Here is a 23,705-nt window from a genome sequence, read left to right on the forward strand (position 1 = left end):
GCTAGGGGTGGGGAGGTGCAGGTGCAGAAAACTGGGAAAATGGTTGGTGGGGGAGGAGGGCAGGAAGAGGGGGCTCCTGAGGAGAGAGCAGTGCTGATCTTGGCCAGCATGGGCTTTCCCCCGAGTGTTCAATTCTGTGTGGCAGGCCCAGGAAGTGAGTGCTCTGTCCGGATGGGTGCTTGTTAGAAATCCCTCCCGAGCGAGCGCTGAAGTAGACAAGCAGGCAGAGTGCCCACGCGGCCAGCTCTCTTCGTTTACTCTCTAGCCCGTCAGTCATTAAAGCAGTCACACTTGTTCATTGTACCTTTAAGGAGCACCCACTACGTGCTGGGCACTCTGCTGGGTGCTGGGGACACAGCAGTGAATAGAAGAACCTGCAGTCTCTGCCCTTAGCATCAAAAACAAATTATTTATTTTTCAAAATTGTGGTAAATTATACGTAACACACAATTGGTCGTTGTCACCATTTCTAAGTGAACAGTTCCGGGGTCACTACATGCATTCACACGGTTGTGCAGCCAGCACCACCGTCCATCCCCAGAAGTCTCGTCAAAACTGAAACTGTCCCTGTTACCCAAGCCCCTCAGGCCCTGACCTCCCCCTTTCTGCTGGGGGGGACCTTCACTCGTTCTCTCATTTAGCCCGTGGTCACTGGCATTTGCCAGGGTTCGGTGGGGAGTCACACGCCAAGGCGACGTCAGGCTGTGATCACAGTGAGTTCTGTCCGGCGTACACTGCGCACAACAGCACGTGCCGCTGAGCTTTGTCACTGTCAAGGCCATTTTCCAGTGAGAAGGCTCTGTGCTTCTTCTGTCCCATGGAGATGGGGTGGGGGGAGGAGGGAAGGAACGCATTTCAGCGGACAGCTTCCCCCTGTGACTCCATTTTCCTCTTGCAATTCCCATCGTGGAGGAGGCCGCACAGCCTGTCACCGTCCCGTGCGCGCCCAGGTGTTTGGTGACGCCCTCAGACAGACTGAAGAGTGTATTCAAATAGCCTTTGTAATAAGTACATAACTAATGTGTAAACTCAGAACTTTGAATCCTTTTCTTCATTCTCTTGTCCGTTTCTTCAACTTCCTTGTCCTGCTGACCTCCTGTCATCCCCTTCTGGAAAACCCCTTCCTGGGGACAGTCCCCTGGGCTTCCTGAGCCCTGGCTGGAGCCTCAGCCCCACAGCAGATATGGACCCGCCCCTGTGGGGTGAAGGGCTCACCAGGCCTCCAATAAAATGAGCTCCTTATTCCCCATGCTCCAGCCTCCCCTGCACCTCCCAGGCCTCCCAGAACCTTTCTTTCCGCCCAGCACCCCCTACCTGCTCCCCATTCCAGACTCTCTCTCAAACCTGCATCTCCCCTTGCTCAAGCCTGTCCAAGTGAAAGAGAACCAAAACCCGCCCCTTAACTAGGTTTGCCAAATTTAGCAAATTAAAAAAAAGGGAATGCTCAGGTAAATTTGAATTTCTGATCTAAAAAAACCATAGTTTTGAATAAAAGCATGTCCCAAATAATGCATGGGGCCTATTTTTACTGAGAAATTATTCATCGTCTGTCTGCAGTTCTTTCATCTGATGACTCGCCCAGACCCCATGTGGCCACCAGTTGCCACACCCTCTCCCTTCATTCTCTGCGTGACTTCTGAACGGACACTCGCTGTCACTTCCCATGAGGTCAGCACACCCAGGAAAGGGCTCCCATGAAGGTGGCTACCTTGTTGCCACACCCAGTGTACATTTCTTAATTGATTCTGCTATTACAGTTGTCCCAGTTTTTCCCCCTTTGCCCCCCTCCACCCCGCACCCCCGCTCCCTCAGGCAATCCCCCCACCGTTATTCGTGTCCATGGGTCATGCGTGTAAGTTCTTCGGCCACTCCATTTCCCATACCGTACTTTACATCCCCATGGCCATTCTGCAACAGTCTATTTGTACTTCTCAATCCCCTCACCTCTCCACCCGTTCCCACACATCCCCATTCCATCCGGCAACCATCAAAACTCTCTGTATCCGTGATTCTGTCTCTGTTCTTCTTTGCTTACTTTGTTTTTTAGATTCAATTGTTGATAAATATGTATTTTTTGCCATTTTATTGTTCCTAGTTTTGATCATCTTTTTCTTAAGTAAGTCCCTTTGACATTTCATATTATAATGGCTTGGTGATGATGAACTCCTTTAGTTTTTTCTCATCTGGGAAGCTCTTTATCTGCCCTTCAATTCTAAATGATAGCTTTGCTGGATAGAGTCATCTTGGATGGAGGTCCCAACTTCATGACTTTGAATATTTTTTGCCAGTCCCATCTAGCCTGCAAAGTTTTTTCTGAGAAATCAGCTGACAGTCTTATGGGAACTCCCCTGTGGGTAACTAACTCCTTTTCTCCTGCTGCTTTCAAGATTCTCTCTTTATCTTTAACCTTTGGCATTTTAATTATGATGTGTCTTGGGGTGGGCCTCTTTGCATCTATCATAATTGGGACTCTCTGTGCTTCCTGGACTTACATGTCTATTTCCTTCACCAAATTAGGTAAGTTTTCTTGCATTATTTTTTCAAGTAAGCTTTCACTTTCTTGCTCTCCCTGTTCTCCTTCTGGCACCCCTATGATGCAAATGTTGGAATGCTTGAAGTAATCCCAGAGGCGGCTTATACTATCCTCGTTTTTTTTGAATTCTTTTTCCTTCTTGTTTTGATTGGTTATTTTTTGCTTCCTTATGTTCCAAATCATTGATTTGATTCTCAGCTTCATTCACTGTACTGTTGTTTCCCTGTAAATTGTTCTTTGTTTCAATTAGTGTATCCGTCATTTCTGACTGGATCTTTTTTATGCTGTTGAGGTCCTCATTAAGTTTCTTGAGCATCCTGATAACCAGTGTTTTGAACTCTGCCTCTGATAGGTTGCTTATCTCCATTTTGTTTAATCCTTTTTCTGGGTTTTGTTTGTTCTTTGATTTGGGCCATGTTTCTTTGTCTCCTCCTTTTGGCAGCCTCCCTGTGTTTGTTTCTGTGTATTAGGTAGAGCTGCTTTCACTGCGTGTCTTGGTAGCGTGGCCTAATGTAGTAGGTGTCCTATAGGGTCCAGTGGCATGGCCCCCCCAGCACCCAAGCTAGGTACTCATGTGGGCTGAGTACTCCCGCCTCCTGTAGATGAGTCTTGATTGCTGTCAGCAGGTCAATAGGAGGGATTTACCCAGGCCAGACAGCTGCAAGGATTGGCTGTGACCCCCTGTGTACATTTTATTGTCACCTCTCCAGCTTCTTGGTGGCCTCTGATGCTCCCAACTCTTATCTGCTGGATTTTGGAGATGCCCCACCCCTGCCCCATCCATCCTCTTCCCCCACCACGTGGCCCCTCCACTGGGGCATCCCACAGTGTCCCATGCTGACACTGGAGCACACCTTCCTCCTCCAGGGTCTTGGCTCCGTGGGTGGTACCACTGCCCCCCAAATGCCCAAGCCAGGAGCCAGGGCTCCACCCCAACGAGTCCCTCACCTGGAGGAGCCCCAGTCTATTTAACCCCTTTTCCTCACTGTAGTCAGAGAAATCATCCTAATATGCAAATCTGATCAAAGCCCTTCCCTGGCTCCTCATCCAGTGTCCATAGTTTAAATTTCTAGCTTCTTACCATGGCTTGTAAAATCTGGATACCTAGTTCTGGCTGACGCACAGCATCCTTCATGTGCCCTCCATCCCAGCTACTGGCCCTCCCTCCCATTTTCCTGAGCCCTTTGCTCCTGGGAAGCACACAGCCTGATATCTCCTGCTCATCCCCAGGAAGCCCCGCCCCACCCAGAGCGTGCCCCCAGCCCAGCACACGCGCATGCACAGCTCTCTCCACCAGCCCCAAAGCTCCAGGAGGGCCGCACAGCCATTCCTGGCACACAGTGGGGCTCGGTACCATTGTGTCTCTTTTCAGGTTGGACTTGTCAGACCTGCCAGTGGCAGGCGGGTCCTTTGTCTTTGTGTCTTTGCCTGGTGTCTGGGTCAGAGCCCCCAGCTCAGTGAAGGGTCTTTGTATTTCAGAGTCAGCCCCTCAGTGGGTTTGCCAGAATCTGCCTCTTCAATGAATTTGTGCAAGACAAGTTTGCAAGGCTTCAATGACAATCAATTTGAAATACAGCTATTGCAGTTAATACTGATGTTAAAACAGGATTAATTTGTATGTGACCAGCACGTTAGTTGTTGGGAGCAAAAGAAGTCCCAAACTCTGTATCGTGAGCATACCCCGGCACCAAAGTCTGCTTCCAGGGCTCACAAAGAGTGGCACATTATTTCATTATTAGCCTTTATGATTTGACTCCGCAAGAATGTTATGACGTTTTTTTAAATAAACTATTTTTCTTAGATTTTTTTTGTGAAAATAATAGCTTTGTGTTTTATTAAAGAGTCCTTTTTAAAAACATAGATAACGATCACTCTCTTTGCCCCACCGCATGTAACTCCCCTGAGCTGTGGTCCACGGGTGCAGCCCACCCACAGTGGAAAGATCTGCCCTGCACAGGAGGAAGACACCCACTTTTGTCACCAGACGCCCCTCATATCAGAAGTTTCCATCAGAGCGATATCTTCCACCACAGAAGAAAATCAAAATTTATTTCAGAAGTAACCTAAGCTTGTTTTTAAGCATTTAGAAAACTATTTCCAACACTTATATCCCTAGATGTTTTCATTTATTTTGATCACAGAAATTTACACTCATTTTTATTAAGCTCAATAACTGGATTTCCTAAATAAACCCCCAAGAGGATCGTTTTATTCTGTTTTGCTGCCCTTTCTTCATTAACTGTCATTCGGGGGGAAAGATGACTCATACTCCAAATTCCTGTGTTTTTCATTTATAACTTTTACACCTTCTACCAAAATGTGCAGATAAAATCGCCACGTGGTCCGTGCAGCCTGGGTGACAAAAGCCTCTGTCAGAGAAGCAGAGTAAACAGGATTTGCTGTGTTTATGGTCCAGGACGCAGGGGTTGAGGTGAGTTATCTTGGGTGACCCACGTCTCTGGGGCAGGACCGTTCCTCTGGAGTGTGCGGACAAAGGACAGCAGAGAATTAAACACCAGGCGTCCAAAGCCAGAAGGGGAAGCCACGTTAGAATTTATAGCGTCGTGGTGCGGAAGAGGAAAAAGCGGTTATACTGAGCCCTGTTTCTGAAGTGGCTCTATAAACTCCCTGAGCTCTGCTCTGCCTCCTGGTTTACAAAGACTGAACCCCCGGTGATGGTGGTCTTGCCAGAATACCAGGTGCACAAGATTAAAATCCAAGTGAAGGTACTTTATTTCAATCAAAACAACAAATGTTGGCCCTGGCCGGGTAGCTCAGTTGGTTGGTGTGTTGTCCTGATGTACCAAGGTCGTGAGTTTGATCCCCGGTCAGGGCACACGCAGGAGTCAACCAATGATGCGTAAACAAGCGAAACAACAAAGTGATGCTTTTCTCTCTCTTTCTCTCCCTCTTACTCTCTCTAAAATCAATAAATAAAACAAAAATGTTCTGAACAATTATATCATACACCAAGCATGAGAAAAATGCATTCTTTAAAGAAGGGGGGGAATACTTATTATTTCATTTAATTTCTTTCAAGCAGTCATTTTCTTGCTGAAGTTTAAATCTAAATCAAACATGATAGAATCACCAGCGGAGTCATCTGCAATTGAATGCTTTTTAAAAAATATACTTTATTGATTATCCTATTACAGTTGTCCCAAGTTTTCCCCTATGCTCCCCTCCACCTAGTACCCCCCCTTCCCTCAAGAAGGGCCCCCCCACCTTAGTTCATGGCCATAGGTCATTCATGTACATTCTTCGGCTTCTCCATTTCCTATACTGTTCTTAAAATCCCCATGTCTATTTTGTACCTGCCAATTATGCTTCTTAATCCCTGCGCCTCTTCCTGCACTCTTCCCCTTCCCCCTCCCAGCTGATAACCCTCCAAATGATCCCCGTATTTATGATTCTGTTCCCGTCCTGATTGTTTGCTCAGTTTGTTTTTTAGATTCAGTTGTTGATAGTTGTGAATTTGTTGCCATGTTCATAGTTTTGATCTTCTTTTTCTTAAATAAGTCCCTTTAACATTTTGTATAATAATGGCTTGGTGATGATGATGAACTCCTTTAGTTTTACCTTGTCTGGGAAAGCACTTTATCTGCCCTTAAATTTTAAATGACAGCTTTGCTGGATGGAGTAAGCTAGGCTGTAGGTCCTTGCTTTTCGTCACTTTGAATACTTCTTGCCAGTCCCTTCTAGCCTGCAAAGTATTTTTGAGGAATCAGCTGATGGTCTTATGGGAACTCCTTTTTAGGTAACTCTCTGGTTTTCTCTTGCTGCTTTTAAGATTCTCTCCTTATCTTTAACCTTTGGCATTTTAATTATAATGTGTCCTGGTGTGGTCCTCTTTGGGTCCAACTTGTTTGGTACTCTCTGTGCTTTGTGGACTTGTATGTCTATTTCCTTCACCAAATTAGGGAAGTTTTCTTTCATTATTTTTTCAAATAAGGTTTCAATTTCTTGCTCTTCCTCTTCTCTTTCTGGCATCCCTGTGATTTGTATGTTGGTACATTTGGAGATGCCCCAGAGGCTCCTTATTCTATCCTTTTTTTTTTTTAAATTCTTTTTTCTTCTTGCTATTCTGATTGAATGCTTTTTTCTTCCTTATGTTCCAAGTTGTTGATTTGATTCTTGGCTTCATCCTCCCCACTGTTGGTTCCCTGTAGCTTTTTCTTTATTTCACCTAATGCAACCTTCATTTCTGCCTGGGTCTTTTTTATGCTGTTGCCGTACCCAGTGAGTTCTCTGAACATCCTGATCACCAGTGTTTTGAGTTCTGCATCTGACAGGTTGCTTATCTCCACTTCATTTAGTCCTTTTTCTTGAGTTTTGTTCTGTTTTTTTTTTTTTTTTTCATTTGGACCATATTTCTTTGTCTCCTCAATTTGGCAGCCTCCCTGTGTTTGTTTCTGTGTATTAGGTAGAGCTGCTCTGACTCCGTGTCTTGGTAGTGTGGCCTAATGTAGTAGGTGTCCTGTAGGGTCCAGTGGCACAGCCTCCCTTATTACCTAAGCTGGGTACTTGAAGTACTTTGTGTGGGCTGAGTACACCCTCCTCTTGGTTGCTATTGGTAGATCAATGGGAGGGACTTACCCAGGCCAGTCCCTTCTAAGAATTGGCTGTGACCACTTTCCACCAACCTCCACCCTCCATGGAGGATCAGCTGTGCAGGGGCAGGATGGTGGTCCTCTGATGTGGTCTGTAGCTGTCCACTGGGTGCGCTGGCCCTGTGGTTTCCCAGGTGGTACAGATCAAGGTCAGCTCCAACCCATGTTTTGACCAGGGCCACCCTTCCTGAGCCATAAAGCAATCTGAGGTGGCTGCTACTTGTGCTGGGCTTAGAGATTCCCAGGTGAAGCCAAGCTGTGAATCTAGGCTGGCTGCTGCGAGGGCCAGGCCTGGGGCTCAGTGAGGCCAGCTGTTGCTTGTTTGATAGGATTTAGGAAGCTGTGAAGCCTGAGCCAAGACCAGCCATTCATATAGAAAAGCAGCTTGGGTGGGCCCATAAGCTGGGTGGGACAGAGTCTCTGGGGATCTCCAAGGTGAATGAAACAGCTGTTACCCAGGCCGATGGAGTCTCAGATATGGCACCAGCTTGCTGGCTCTCTGTGGGGAGGGCCCAGAAAAGGGACAATGGCCTCTGCTCGCCTTGATGCCAGACACTTCAGTTTCTCCCTATATACTACTGGTGCCTTTCAAGCTTCCACCCCAGTGCTGGAGCTCAGGGTGAGTGAATCTGAGTAGGTGAGTCCATGTGTGGGTTTTTTAAGAGGAACTGCTTGGGGTTCCAGAAGTTCTTTCCACTGACTCAATCCCTGCTGGTTTTTGCAGCCAAAATTTGTGGGGACTTATCTTCCTGGCATGGAACCCTAAGTTGGGGGGCCCGGTGCGGGGCTAGGACTCTTTGCTCCCAAGATATCCTTCCCAAATTTTTATCCACCACCCGAGGGTAAGGGACTGGCCTGTTCCACATCTGTGCCCCTCCTACCAGTCTGGATGGAGGTGGTTTCTTTAATTCCATAGTTGTCAGGCTTCCATTCAACTTGATTTCTGATGGTGCTGAGTGATGGTTGTTCTCTATTTTAGCTGTAACTTTGAGGTGGTTGTGCAAAGTGGTGAGCCATGTCTGCCTACGCTGCCTTCTTGACCGGAAGTCCCCTCATGATTTTAAAATAAAATAAAAACTAATCCTCTTCACAATCCAGGAATAGAAGGGAACTTCCTTAAGCTGGTCATATATTTCCAAAAACAAACAAAAAAACCCCTGAAAGTATCCCCCATAAATAAAATTAAAAAAAATAAAAAGTTGTACTGGAGATCCTAGCAACAAGTCGAGCAGTATATCAAGCAAAAGAAATAAAACACAAGGGACTAGAAAAGGAAGAAAATATTATTATTGTACATAACACGATGTTCTAGAAAACCAAAAAATAACCTATCAACATATTATTAGAAATCATAGAAAGTTTAGTTAAGAGACTTATATAAAGTAACATAAGCAAATCATAACATCTCTACACTCCAACAACAAACCAACCCATCTAAAAAGCAACAACACAGTATGGAAAGAAGCCTAAGCAAAAAAACCAAACAAACAAACAAACAAAAAAAAAACCAAAACCACACACACAAACAAATTCTGGAGAAACTTTATAACACTTTATTGAAGGGCATTAAATTAAAGACCTACCCTACCAGACATCAAGAGCTATTCTGAAGCTGCTGTAACAAAGACCGTGAAAACGGGCCAGTGGGACGGAAGCCCAGCCTTGGGTCTGGGGGGCCCCAGATGACTGACAGACAGCACAGCAGACCCCTGGGGGAAAGACGGACCAGCGAATAAGTGCGCAAATGGGAAGGGACCACGGCTGTCCGTCTGCAACACTCAAAATCAGATCATTACCTTGCAACATACACAGTAAGCACTCCTGATGGATTGGACTTAAATACAAAGGACAGAACTTAAGTCGCTTAGCATAAAATATGAAGATGTATCTTTATGACATTGGGGGCAGGGAAGGGTTTCTTTAAACAGGAAACAAAAAATATTAACCATATAAGAAATAAGTTGTAAATATAACCAGAAATTTAACCCCAAGGAAGTTTCCCTAGAGGCCATCTTCCACAGGAAACACATAAAAGAACATCCGTAGCAACATTATTCATAAGTACAAAACCCTGGAAACAACCCGCCTGTCCTGTGGTAGGAAATGGATTGATAATTCATAATTTATTTGCAAAATTATACAGCAATCAAAACAAAAGCCTTGTAGCTGCGCACCACAACGTGAGTGGATCATAAATATAACTTTGCGTCATTACAGCAAAATCACTGAGGTCCCCACACAGCACAATATCATTTTCAGGAATCTCAAAAACAAACACAACTAAATAAAATAGTTTAGAGTGTATAGTTATAATAATAAATGATTTTTTTAAAAGCCAGGGTGATAGACCCAACCTTCCTGAGAGAGGTGGCATGGGGGTGGGGTGGGAAGGTAGGCAGGAGATGAGGGAGAGAAGCAGCACACGGACGGATGCTCTGACCTTGACTTTGACCCTAGAAAAGGTCAGATCGTAAATATTTTAGGCTTGGTAGGCCACAGAGTCCCTTGTCACAACCATTCAGCTCTGCCGTTGTACCGGCCTTACACATAAGTAAGTAAGGGGTGTGGCCGTGTGTTCCGATAAAACTTTATTTACAGACTCTGAAATTTGAGTCTCATATAATTTTATATGTCATGAGACATTGCTCTTCTTTTGATTGTAAAAACCACACAGAAACTATTCTTAGCTCCTGAGCCCTACAAAAGCAGGTGGCCCCCGGGGAGTTTGGCACCCCTGCTCCAGCTCTGTGGTTGGGCTCATGGGTCTTCATTCCATGACTGTGTTTCATTCCTGCTTCATGTATCAGTTTATGTATAGAAAATATTATTTTTAAAGTGTTTAAGAATGAAAAAAATGTAAGTCCGGGCTCAGAGGGGAGCAGAAGCGAGGCAGATGATGTGAAGATGGAGGGGATCCCAGGACACGCTGGGACATTGGGACTCTCTCCAGATCCCTTCCCAAACTCCGGCACTGTCATCCTTCACCCGCAACAGTGGAGGAGGCCATTGTGCTGAGTGACAGAGCCAAAAGGACATTTGGCTGGGGCCGTTTCCTGCACCTTGTAGCTTATCGTCATGTGTCGTATGAACACACACTCTTGCCCTGGATAATATTAGCTGGGCCATTTGTCCTCATGATTAGATTTAAAGTATAATTATCTTAGAAATTCACAAAAGACTAGCCCAAATCTATCAAGTACTACCTAGAAAATGCCCCATTGCCACCAGCTCCGTCCTTGTGCTGTCAAAAGTGATATATTTTTAAAGGCTGACTCACTGGCATTTAGAAGAAACTTGGCCCTGGCGGGGTAGCTCAGTTGGTTAGAATGTTTTCCCAATGAGCCGAGGTTAAGGGTTCAATCCCCAGTCAGGGCACATATGAAAATCAACCAATGAATCTTCCTCCCTCTCTGCCTTCCTCTCTCTCTCTAAAATCAGTGAATTGAGACAAATAATAAAATAAAGTAAACATTACAGAAGAAACTTGGGTAATCCTGGGTATCGTCCAGGACGGCGTTTTTCAATACTGGAAGCTGTGATAGCGGGAGCCCTCCTGCTTCTCCTTTGATCCTTCTTCCAAGAGTCCCAGCGGCTTCAGGATTTCCATTCACAGTTTGCATTCTTCTCCCTCTTCTTCCTCCGGAAATCCGCAACTGTAGGCATCTTCCTCTTGGGCAGCTTGCACTGGTTTCATAAATGCTAAAAAGCAATTTCAAAGATACTTATCTTTGGTTGTCCGTTTGAATCATTTAACATTTGGTCTCTAGAAATCACAGTCGTGGAACAAACACCTCTAACTCGCAAACATTCTCCACTTGAATGTGAACCAACTCATCAGTAAAAGAGGTGATGGCAAGTATGGGCTTTTTTTCTCAGGATTATTTAAGATTTTTTTCTTTTTACCAAATACTTTTATTGGTTCTGAAAAACTATATTCTTTATTTTGTACGATGGCTAAAAATATGCTCTTGAGCATGAATCACTAAGGCATAAAATGTATCATGTCCCAGATGTAACTGCAGTTTCAGTGAGGGTTACTTAAGTTACGCAGCAGTTTCTTCCACCAGGATGCTAAAGATGCGCCCCCACTTCCATCAGTTAGTAAGTAAAGAACTGCCTCATGTGTCTCGGCTTCCAGGCTTTCTTTTACACGTCAGTGTAAAGTATTTGTGTTAGTGCTGAACAAATTTAATCCTAAAGCAGATATTTTTATAGCCTGACAAAGCAAAAGGCCCTACCCCAATTTTACATGCTTACTACAAAAAATAAATGAAACCCCAAAACTGCACTATCTCTAAGAATTTATGAAAAACTGGCAAGACTTATTCAGAAACACCAATGGGATGTCATGTCTCAACTTGTGTTTTGATACCAGTAGTACTCTGATACCCAAACCACACAAAGATGATACTAGGGAGGAAAACGGCAGATAGATATCTCTCAGGAATGTAGCCACAAAAATTCTTAACAAAACATTAGCAAATACAATTTAGCAACTTAGAAAAAGAATTATATACTACGAGCAAGCAGAGTTTAGTCCAGGGATGCAAGGCCGGTTCAATATTCAAAAATGAGTCTACGACCCTGGCTGGTACAGCTCAGTTGGTTGAGCATCATCTCTTGGGCTGAAAGGTCGTGGGTTCAGTTCCCAGTCAGGGCACATGGTCCCTGGTCAAGGCATATATGAGAGGCAGGCGATCGATGCTTCTCTCCCTCCCACCCTCCTTCCCTTCCCCTCTAAAATCAGTAAGTATGTCCTCAGGTGAGGATTTAAAAAAATGAATCTGTGTAATCCATCATCTTAGCAGGATAAAGAAAATCACATGATCTCATCAGCTGATTCAGAGAAGGCATGTGACAAGACTCAACACACATTCATGATTCTTAAAAATCTTCTCAGAAAACTAGAGATAGAGGAGGAACCTCCTCAGCCTGATAAAGCAGATCTACCAAAAATCTGCAGCACACATCATACTTACTGGTGAAAACTAAATGTTTCCCCCTAAAATTAGAACCAGGACAACGTTGTTCACTCACCACTCCTACCCCACATAGTTCTGGAAGTTCCAACCAGCACAGGAGGCCGAGAAAAGGAAATAAAAGCATAGAGAAAGAGAAAACAAAAGTTCCTGTTTGCAGCTGACATTATGGCCCAAACAGAAAATCCCAGGAAATCTACAAACTACTCCTACAAGTAACAAATGAGTTGAGCAAAATCACAGGATACAAAATCAATCTACAAACATCAATTATATTCCTATAGCAATGAACACATGGAGACCAACATTTAGGATAAATGCCATTTGGAGTTCTAAAAAATTAAAGTCTGAGACCTAAATTTAGCAAAACGTGTATGGGACTTGTATGCTGAAAACTACAAAGCGATGATGAAATAAACCAAAGGAAGTGTGGGTAAGTGGAGGCACACACTGCTCGTCTGTGGACCAGAATACTTGAGGCAGCAAAGGTGTCCGTCGCCCCAAATCGATGCACAGGTTAACGCAGTTGCTACCAGAACCCCGGCTGACTTTTTGTAGATACATACAAGATGTTCCGAAAGTGTATACGGAAATGCAGAGGAACTAGAATAGCTAAGACAATTTTGAAGAAGAAGAAGGTGGGAGGAATCTAACCTCCCCCCAATTTTAAGGCTCTCTGTGGCTGCAGGAACCCAGACTGTGCGGTGCTGGCGGAAGAATATGCATGTAGACCAGGGGGACAGAGCAGTGGAGCCAGGAGCGGCCCCCAGACAGGCACGCCAGCCAGGTTTTGACAAAGGCACAGAAGCGATGCAATGGAGGGTGCATGGCATTTTCCACGAAGGGCCCCGGAGCCACCGGATACCCACAGGCTCAAACGGCGGCAGAAGTCTGGGTCTAAGGCTCTCATACCTCATACAAAACCGAACTAAGGATAAACCACAGAGTTAAATGTGAAACATCCAGGAGACAACATAAGAGAAAACCTAAATCTTTGCGACCTAGGACGTGGTGACGCCTTCTTAGCCGTGACTCAATAAATGAAAAAAACAAAGCAAAACTGGACTTTATCAAAATTAAAAAAAAAATTTCTGCAAAAGACCCTGCGAGGAGCACAAAGAGGCAAGTTACAGACCAGGAGAAAATACTTACAGACCACGTGCCTGACACAGGACTCACATCTAGGAGGTAATAAGAATTCTCTAATGTCTGTGGGAAAGCCAACAGACACTTCCATTGGGAGGCAGGCAGAAGACATGAAGGGACATTTCACTGAAGAACGTGCGCAGACGGAAGACGAGTAGATGGAAAGGTGTTCAACTCTCAGGGAAAGGCGGACTAAGACCACGAGGAGCTGTCACCTTTGAGAAAGCCGAAGTGGTGGCAGGGGCGAGGAGAGACTGGGTTACTCGTGCACTGCTGGCGGAATGTTGAATGGCGCAGCTCCCTGGGAAATAGTCTGGCGGTTTCTTAAAAAAACTAAATATAATCTTACCCTATGACTAGTAATTGCACTCCTGGGCATTTATCTTAGAGATTCGATAACTTATGTCCACAAAAACCTGGACAAAACCAGTCATTGCAGCTTTAAATGCAACAGCCACTATAGGTACGGAAAATGTGGCCCAGTGAATGGCCCCTGAGGCTTTTCTGCACTGCCTATATAACTTCCTGTGAATCTACAATCATTTCAAAATAGAAAGCTTCTAAAAATGACCCGAATCTTTTAAAATGGAATACAGTTCCGTTGCAACTCACAACTTACTCATACATACTTTTGAGAATCATTTTGTAAAGAACTCTATTGCAGTTTGGGTGAAATGAGAAGGTTAGTTCTCCATATGAGAGGTTTCAGTGGGAGCCTAGAAGTTTGAATCAAAGGGTCAGACCTCAGAAAGAGTTGGTGAGCACACCGCAAAGTGGAAAAAGAGGCACAGTGCAGGAAAGCGGGCCAGGGGCTCCTGTACGGGAATAAGAAAGGACAGACGAGCCAATAGAAAAATGCTCAAAAGACTTGATCAGGCACTTCGCAAAAGAGGCAATCCAAATGGCCAATATAACGTGAAAAAAGTCCCGTCTCTCTAGAAATCAGGGAAATGCAAATTAAAACCACAGTGAGCTCTACTCTCTACCCACCAGACAGATAACAAGGAAGAAGCTGATAACACCAGCGTTAGCCAAGATCGGCGCACAAGGAGCTCTCCTATGCGGCTGGGCAAGTGTGAATGGGGTCCCACCATTCTGGAGAACAGCTTGGTAGGTCTACTAAGGACCCAGCAATTTTATTTCTAAGTTAAAAAAAAAAAACACACAGACATGCACCAGAGGTGTGCTGAGCCACGTAGACAAAAATATCGGAGCACCATTGTCTGTAACAGCCTCAAACTGGAAATAACCAAAGTGTCCATCAATATTAGAAGAGAATCAACAATGATATAGTCATTCAATACAGGGTATTGGACAGTAGAAATCAACAAAGGTAAATGCAACACAGGCGTGAAGCATAATGATACAATGTTGCATGAAAGAAGGCAGATACAGAATAGATACAGAAAATACGGACTAAACAGAGAAAATAGAGAATAGATAAGTGCGATTTCACTTGTAGAAGTTCACAAGTCACTAAATTAAATTGTGTGGTTAGGCAGCAAAACTCCAAGAGCAAGGAAGTGACTACCATAGACCTGTAGGTATGGCCAGCGCTGGTGGAGAGGGACCGTTTTCGGCTGGGAGGGAGGGCCTGCGGGACTTCGGGGAGCAGAGGGCCCTTCTGCTTCCTGACCTGGGGGGAAGGTGCAGGTGCTCCTTCGGCAACAATTGGCTACACTTTACGTGGCTACACTTATTCCTGTGTGTTACATTGTACCGTGTCACGAGATTTCATTTCATAGGGTCTTTCTCAAGACCTTTACACTAGTGTAGCTCATCTTCAGATAAGACTCGACTTTTCCTGACCCTGCTATACTTTTATTAATAGTTTGGGTTCCAGCGCAGTGCTCTCGGGGCTCTCCACCTGCAGACAAACCCCTCTCATCAAGTCTGGCCTGTATCTCTGGTTCTGTCCTCCACGAAGACAAAAACCAGGCTGCCTGTCTGTAAACTTTTTTGAATAAATACTAACAGGCTTCATTTAGTGAGTGCTCACTCTTGGCAGGCATGTGCCAAGTTCCATAAGAAAATAGTATCTTAGTTCAGTGGAGGAAACCCATTATTAAAGTCTCTCATGTCATCCAGATCGTAATCCATTTCATTAAACCTTCAGACACCCCCCCCCGCCCCCCCCACACTTCCCCCACCCCGCCCCGAGTTCTCTGTGCTTCCTCCCCTTACAGGTGTGGCTCAGATCAGGGCTATTAGCTAGGCTGAGGAGCTGGGCTCAGTGGGACGAACGTGATTTTCTGATCCCTCTCTGCCCGTGGCCTGTGTGCACAGCTGACTGGCCGCACACATGTGCACACTCACGGAGTTATCCAAGACCGCACATAGTTCAATTACCATTTTGCTAGAATTCCTGGATCATGTTCTGTGTTGCCAGCTCTCTCGGCCTCGGCACTGTTAACATTCGGGGCCAGATAACGCTTTGCTGTGGGGCAGGCCTTTGTGTTGCACGGTATTTCGCAGCATCACGGACCACTCACTAGATGCCAGAAACCTCCCTCCCACCATCCTCCCCACCCCCCAGGTAGTGACAGCCAAAACTGTCTCCAGACCTTGCCAGATGTCCCCTTGGGGGCAAAATTGCCTGTGCTTGGTAACCACAGTGCTATCCTAACCCAGCTTCTAGAATTCCCACACATCACCACCTTTTCCTTTCTCCTGTGAAAAGCCTTCCCTCAGAAGAGCTCCTGTCTGACACATTTAGGTTAGTCTTACGTTGCTTGAGTATGTACAGGAGTCTCCTCCGGCCCTGTTGGACCACAGAGAGGCGGAGCGTGAGGAAGAACAGCAGGAACAGCACCACCGTCGCCACCAGCACGAGGAAGAAGAGGCTGATCTGGGGGGGGTGGCCTTGAAGAGAGAGCGAAAGGAGGGGCGCTTGTCACTTTGCACATGTACTTCCATTTGCAAAACCTAGTCGCGAGAAGTGGTCCCTTGGCCATCTCCAACCAGCTAACTTAGTAAACTTGCCTGCATGTTAAGAAAGCTTTTTTTTTTAAACCTTAATAATTTTCCCAGAGGCCCACAGAAGTTAGGTGCTTTGGCTTTTCTGTATTTGGCCTTTCTAGATTTCCTACAGAAAATGTAGGACTCTATCATTCCCTTCACTTGGCTTTATTGAGGGTGTAGTACTGTTTGGGTTGAGTCTCACCTGGCTCTGCTTACCAATGTGTGTCTATGACTAAATGACAAGCCCCTGAAAAAAACTGACAGGTCCCCTGATGTCAGAATAAGAGAAGGAAGGGGTTCTGGAGGCGCCTGTCGTTGGCAGGGACGTGAGACCTCAGGGTGCTGGGGTGAGTCAGGCTCCAGTGGGAAGAGCCAGGACATGGTCCCCTTGATTTGATAGCAACAGACCGACTGCCTGGCTCCGTCACAGGGGTGAGCGTGGTGGCCGAAGACGTACCTGGAGAGAAGTTGGCTAGGGCCGGTGCACACACCACGTCATTCTCCTTTGTCCCATTGACAAGTACGGTCTTTCCGTCCAGAGAACAGCTGGGCAGTCCAATGAAAAGTTCCAGTCATTAATTTAGCTACAGATCATGCTCATTAAAAACATCAACATTTTGCATCCAGTGAAGCAGCCCAGGCACAAAGAAGCGTGGGTCTGGGTTCATCCAGATATTTTGAAAAACGTCCACTTGACCATCTGGCTTCCTCCAGCAGGTTCACTCGGCTTTCGTGGTTCCCCTCGACTCAGCCCACCTGACCTGCCTAACTGGATTCTCCCTTCCTTGGCTGCGGATCGCGCTCCGGGACAGTGCAGACTGTGGCCTGACTAGACTCTCGCCCCCGCCCCGAGGCTGGGGCGCATGAAGGACAGACAACTTGGATGAGGAGGGTCAGGAGGTCCTAACCCTAGGATGTGCTGTCACCAGACAGACCAGGGGTGGAGCCCTGGGGCCGTCCCTGTGGGAGCCACCTTGGGCAAGTGAGGACATTTCTCTAAACCTCCATTTTCTCATCTGCAAAATAAGCTACGCGTGCTCCCAGGGCTGCCTTGTAAAGCAAACGAACGAGCCACTTTGACTGGCCCGACTCGCTCCCAATAAGTGGTAGCTCCCACCATCATCGTCATCATCGTCATTATCATCACTACCACCGTCGTCATCATCCTTACATCTTTGCTTTGTCCCTTAACCTAACCCCCACTGACCCAGAGCCCAGTTCAGTTCCATTTTCCACGCGGACTCCCTTGCCTGTTCTGAATGATTTGTGATGAAAGACTTAAAAAAAACCTTTCCAATCTGTTATGAACCAATACTTTTGTAAAACATAATAAAAATGTCAATGTAAAATAATAATAAAGATGATTTTCTAGTACAAAAATCAAATGAAACAAGAACAAAGGCATATGAAATACAAGACCTACATTTCTTTTAGTGGAGGTGGTGGACGTGCGCGACTGCCGATTTGCCCCAAGAGCGTCTGACTGCTCACTCCTAAGGCCTGTGTGCCCTTGCTGTGGACCGGGGACAAAGGGGTCCGCACCTGTGCGCAGACCACACTGGGAGTAGCTCCAGTCACACAAGTCAACGGGAGCGCCCCCATGTGCACTGCTGGCTGTCTACTCCCTCTGATGGCCTTGTTTGCCCAGGGACATGTGACGTTTTGGAGGACAGTCACATACTCGTGTTTCATTCTCAGTGCCGGACATTGCAGATTTAAAGATGAGCCGATTAGCAGAGAAGGAAAGGGGTGCAGAGATCGGAAGAAAACAGGACACTTGGGGCAGACAGAACAACGTCCTACCGGCAGCTCTACTCTGGACGCTCAGGGTGTTATTTCTGGAGACAGTGCCCACGGTGCGTATGAAGTTGCTGTCACCCCACACTGTTCCCACACCGCCCATTGGACGTTATTCTATGTCCATACTTGAAAGATTTGTAAAAGCGTCAGCGATAACATTCTTTGTCTTTAAAGAGTTAACCCAAATTCTTCATTTTGTAAGCAAAAGGAATCATACATACTCTGTCCAGGGCTGACAGGTGCCGTACTTCCCATCATTGAATGTTCCAAAGTTACAGTCCTTACAACCTTGCATAAAAACAAAAGCCGGAATTAAAAAGGACGAATTTCCATCCTTTGCTCACTCTCCCTGTGATGCACATAATCACACAGAGTCATTGACGTAATTCCATCTGCACAGACTGGCCACTGATTCTTGAAACGAAACCCTAAGATGACTGATGTTTTCATTCCAGGTGGACACCGTATTGTATCTGTTTGTACAAAATGGATGGTCCTGGTGAATAACAGATGTGATTTCCAATTGTCGCCATCCATTGAAAAGCAGTTTGTAAATGTCATACATTATACTTGACTCAGTGGCTCATTGCTTGTTACTTTCAGATCCCACGAGTCTACGCTTTATTCTATATTCAGAGATGGAGTGTGCGTGCGCTGGCGGCCGGAAGTCGGCGCCGGCTGGCCGTCCTCCCCTGAGCGCCTTCAAGCATAAGAAGGTACGCCTCGTATTAACTTTGGACTTTATTCCTTCATCTTCCTTGCCTGAAACAATTGTGTGGTTAACTGCCTTTTATTTGGAGTCTGTCATTTCTTTCTATGGCTTATTAAGAGGTATTACTCTGTATGCTATGAGCTTGTGAAATTGCCACAGTGAATCTGTGCTAAATAAAAATTTAAAAGGCAAAAAATAATAATAAAGACCGAGACCCAAGCTAATGGCATCTGTCTAGATAAAAACGCACACTGGACCGACAAAGGACACACCTACCATCTTTGGTTAATTCTTGACCTTGTTTGCAGTCCTGTTCACACATGGTACATCCGGCCCCCCGGCAGTGGAACCCCGAGATGCACTCACACTCTGTGTTGCTGGTGGGGGAGCACACCTTCTTGGTCCTGAAAACACCTGCAAAGCCCCCCAGTGTTACATGACGGTTGACCTCCACATCCAGGGAGCGAACTTATGTCCTGCAGTAAAAAACCACATTCACTCCTACTTAAATACTCCCGCTGACCTCAGAGCATAACGTTTCCTCCTGAATCCCAGTGAAAGACATTTTTACATTTTCCGATGAAAATTTTCTCTCATAAAATGCATGTTTCCTCTAATATTTAAAAAGCTCAATCCACAAATAATTGCTGTTGCTGTACATTATTTTACTGGACCTGCCTATGGACAGGCAACCAGCATCTGACACCTGGCTTTCAGTAGAGGCCAGTACACAAGGGGATGAAATCTGGGCTTCCCAACACGTACCCGAATGAAGAAACCATCTCGAGCCCCAGGTGATGTGGCTCAGTGGATTGAGTGCCAGCCAGTGAACCAAAGGGTCACCGGTTCGATTCCCAGTCAGGGCACATGCCTGGGTTGCAGGCCAGGTCCCCCAGTAGGGGGCACATGAGAGGCAACCACACATTGATGTTTCTCTCCCTCTCTTTCTCTTTCCCTTCCCCTCTGTCTATAAATAAGTAAATCTTTAAAAAAAGAAAAAAAGAAAGCATCTCGGAACTCATACCTTCACACAGCCTGCAGATGTCACAGGCCTTTTGTCCGCTGGCACTGGAGAAACTGTTTGATGGACAGGGAGCACAGATCTGATTCTTGTCTTTCCCACAGAAAGTACCTGAGAAAGGCAGATCACAGCTGTACATGTCTGACAGTCGATTACTGCCACCCGAAGCATTGTGACGTTCACAAGAAAACTAGGACATGAAACAACAATTCATTTTCCAGGTGCCACAGTGACAGACTTTATTTTGTTAATGGGCTTTTTAAAAGTAAACATTTGCAAGATTGCCCTCAGTATAACTTCAGAAATAAGAATCACAAAGTATAGATGTTGCAACAAATAAGCCAACAGGAAGAAAATGGTTTCCTTTATCTATGCAATAAAACACATGATTTCTCTGGATGGAGCCAGAGCAACATGATGGGACTCATGGCACCTGCATCTGCCTCCCCCCACCTGGCCTCACCCGCTGCGGGGGGGCCCCCCCGCTGGAGCACAGCTGCTCACGCACAAGGCTGACACCTACGGAGGTCCCGCCATGTGCCACACCATGTTGTGAGCCCACCACATGGAATGGGTTATCTTCTTGTCCCTAGATGACAAAGCTGGAGGCACACGAATTAAGGGACATGGCCCTGTTCACACAACTAAGATGTAGCATCCAAGAAATATTTGTAAATGAATGAAAAAAGGCCATTAAAATAGAGCTGAAGCCCACACATTAATTCGGTTCTCACCAGCTGGACAGTTACTACAGGAATCCTGCAGGGACCTCGTCCTCTCGAAATTCATGACCAGCAGCGCGGTGGCCACAAGGCTGTAACACCCACTTCCCATGGCGCAGTCTTGCACGGGTATGGTGCTAGTCAAAGCAGCCGCCAAAAGAATTTTAATCGAAGTTGCTGTTTCACAAGTAGCGCTCTGCGAAAGGTAAAACTTTACGAGAATGAGGTGGCTTCTCCTTTCAGACTTACACACCCCAGCCGTGACCTCTGCAACTCCACAAGACCACAGCTCCGAGTTTTTCAGGAACAATTCGTGAGGGGAAGGCAACAGTTCCACGATAGGACACGCATGACGAAGCACAGAGCTTCGTGCACGCTTGCCTCAGTGCGAGGGGGCAGTTTCCAACCAGGTTTGCCAAGATACAGAAATAACAATGGCAAAAACTTTTGGGGACTTTCACGGACACTTGGCATCAGCATCCAGACTTCAGCCACGCCAGTTGCTTGCTGCCCCTGAAATCTAACCCTTAAAAAGAGACTCTGTCGGGGACACCTCGCAGTGCAACTGAACGAGACGCTGTTACCGTTTGTCTGAATGGCAAGCACAAACTTCACCAGCCAGCTGCTGAAAAGTTGGGACTCCTCTCTGCTCAACTCTTTATCACAATAAAATACTTTTTAAAAAATATTTCAATTACAGTTGACATTCAACATGCTATTAGTTTCAGGCGTACAACGTAGTGGCTAGACGTTTATGTAACTCACAAGGTGATACCCCCAGAAGCCTGGCACCCACCTGGCGCCACACAGAGTTCTCACAGTGTCATTGACTCCACTCCCTCTGCTGCACACGATTTCATAGACGTGTTTGCCCATCATGAGATTTGAAGCTCATACAGTAACAGAACCAAGGAGGAAAAAGAAAATCTCTTTAGAGATCTTTATTGGATCTTTATTTAATGGGCTATGGAAGAGATGTTATTAGCAATTAGAAGGGGAAAGGTCTAGAAATGTACCAAGAAAGCAAAGCCTCTGCTCTCACCCAGCTAACTTCCCCCTACCTGCCCCAGATGGACGAACCTTGAGATCTCCGAGCTGGCGACGAACTTTCCACTCGTTGGTGTGCAGAGCAGCGAGGCTCTGCAGCTTGAAAACGGCTGCAGTGAGAGACCCCGCCTCTGAGTGACTCAGCCTGGGGGCCGGGCTTCACGGGAAATCCCCACCCCACAGCTTTGTGAGACAGCTCACTTGATATTTGCTGACCCCAAAATCCCCCTTAACAATGGCATTTGGGACATTTCTTGGAAGCATCTCTCTACTGTAAGGACATTTCTTGGATGACTTTGAAGACAGGACTTTGTCACTTCATGTAGTTCCTAAAACATTTGCGATTAGAGGAATAAGGACCAGCCCTTGTGCAATATGCTGTCCCTTCCTTCTGATGACAGGTGCTACAGCAGCTATGATTTATGGAGGGCAGCGGATGCGCTAGGCGTCCAATGAGTACTTTCATGAGTTCTGTCCTCAACGGACCCTAGGAGTTATTGTTACTGGGACAACGTTATGTGAGTGAGAACATTGAGGCTATGTGTCCAGCCAGATAGTCAGCAGGATGGGGAGCGGGGGTTAGAACCCAGGACAACCTGACTCCTTTATACTGTGCTTCTTGCTCGCGGGGGAGTTGGGGGGAGAAGGAAGGAGAAACAGGAAAATGGAGACAAGGGGACGTGTAGAATTTAACGGCCAGGTTACACTGTTGCACACAGTGAGATCTATGAAGGGAGGAGGGCAGGAGGGGAAGGAGTGGGAGGAAGAGGAGGAGAAGGATGCTTTAGGGATGCTAAGATGCATCCAGCCTCTGTGGGAGGACAACCAGAGGAACTAAGCAAGAGAGGTTTGGACTAGGACGGATGGCTTTTCCGTTAGGATCTAAACAGAAAAAAGCTATTATTTCCCCCACAGGAGACACGGTGGCTTGGTCTTGAATTGGGGGTGAGTGGGTGGAGAGGACTGAACATTGCTCTGTGCCGAGTGCTTTACACGCTCCTGTGAGTCTCATCGCGCTGCCGTCCTTCTTAGAAATGCCCAGCGGCTCCTGCTGTCCAGTAGCCAAGGGCCTCCGGGGTCTGACCCGAAGTTGCTCTTTTTGAAAGCTAAGGGATAGTTCACATAACATAAATCTCACCATTTTAAAGTGTACATTTCGGTGGATTTTAGTGTGTTCACTGTTGGGAGCTAGGAAAGAGAGCTAGGCAATTATAGGCATTGCTAAGCAGAAAACCTCTTGAAGGTCACCAGAATAGATAGGGGAGAGAAACAACATTGTCGGCCAAAGTAAAGGTAAACAATATGTGATTTGCAGAGGGCCCTGAGTTACAGCCAATTAGTTAGAGGGCCATAAAACTTTAGGCGCCAGACTCATCTCAGGCTTGGACCCTTTAAACTGAGGGTACAAATTAAGTGGGACAGGTGGTTCTTATCGACAGGAGACAGGGTTTCAAAAGAAAGTTTTAACATCTGGTTAATGTTCCTCCAGAGCCAAGAGCTATGCAGAGATAACAGCAACTCCTGCTTTTGTAACTTGCTTGCTTACTTCTCACTGTATAAAAGAGCTAGCCTGTGAGCGTTCGGCGCGGCTCTCATCTGCAGCTCTTCTGAGCAAGTGTCTCCGGGACACATCGAGAGTCCGCCCCTGCGCAGGTTAAAAGAGTTGGCCATTAAAGTAACATCTCTGTAAACGTCCTGAAAGTCTCCGAACGTCTGTTTCTTGCGTCAGTGGGTGCAACATTTTGGAGGCCCCAGCGGGATTCTCCCTAGGTGGAGGTCTGGTTCGGAAACTGAGGGGAGGACGCGGGCTCGAGCCTGGTAAGTATCTGGGAGGATCCTCTGTCTGTCTGTGCTCCGGAGCGAAGTATTGCCTGAGGTGGTAGGCGGGACGCCGCTGTACCCCACCCAGGCCACCCCGGCCGGGACGCCGCCCGTGGGCCTGGTTTCTGTTCTGTTCAGGTTGTGACCACGCCGCGCGTGGGCCTGGTTTCTGTTCTGTTCAGGTTGTGACCGGTCACGTCAGGGCTCGCAGCGAAGCGCAGCGGTGTGTCTGAGTATGAGTGCGGCCGCTTTGTTTGAGTGTGTGAGGACAGAGTGTGTGGCTCCACGGGCAACAGCCTACGGAGCGTGCGTGGGTCCTAACCTGCGGTTCCTTAGTCTGTCATACGGCATAA

General features: G+C 46.4%; 1 protein-coding gene and 1 long non-coding RNA gene across 7 annotated transcripts in view; one reads left to right on the forward strand and one right to left on the reverse strand.

Annotated features, from left to right (window-relative positions):
• LOC112299065 (uncharacterized) overlaps positions 1–20,517 on the forward strand; it is a 33,511-nt gene extending 12,994 nt beyond the window's left edge. For 2 of the 5 annotated variants that reach the window (XR_006654598.3, XR_006654597.2), the window contains exons 3-4: positions 4,859–4,964; positions 16,947–18,331. This is a non-coding gene — a long non-coding RNA (uncharacterized lncRNA). Of the gene's footprint in view, positions 1–4,858; positions 4,965–16,943; positions 18,332–18,632; positions 18,961–19,866 lie in introns of those variants that run through there. The other 3 variants (XR_006654599.3, XR_006654600.3, XR_011650940.1) reach the window with 3 other exon arrangements.
• On the reverse strand, positions 6,582–21,869 carry TNFRSF9 (TNF receptor superfamily member 9). 2 transcript variants are annotated; one of them, XM_045190467.3, is made up of 8 exons: positions 21,565–21,869; positions 20,497–20,680; positions 19,766–19,873; positions 19,018–19,155; positions 18,251–18,317; positions 16,687–16,775; positions 15,996–16,130; positions 6,582–10,842 (listed from the first exon to the last, which is right to left on the reverse strand). In XM_045190467.3, the coding sequence occupies exons 2-8, from the start codon at positions 20,594–20,596 to the stop codon at positions 10,751–10,753; spliced, it is 729 nt and encodes a 242-aa protein (XP_045046402.1). In that variant the 5' UTR covers positions 20,597–20,680; positions 21,565–21,869; the 3' UTR covers positions 6,582–10,750. The 2 variants fall into 2 exon arrangements, with proteins under 2 accessions (XP_045046402.1, XP_053776253.1); XM_053920278.1 differs by lacking the exon at positions 21,565–21,869 and having other exon boundaries at positions 20,497–20,749.
• Between the last annotated feature and the right edge of the window lie 1,836 nt (positions 21,870–23,705).

This window comes from Desmodus rotundus, chromosome 3 (assembly GCF_022682495.2).
Source record: "Desmodus rotundus isolate HL8 chromosome 3, HLdesRot8A.1, whole genome shotgun sequence".
In the NCBI taxonomy this organism is placed as follows: domain Eukaryota; kingdom Metazoa; phylum Chordata; class Mammalia; order Chiroptera; family Phyllostomidae; genus Desmodus; species Desmodus rotundus.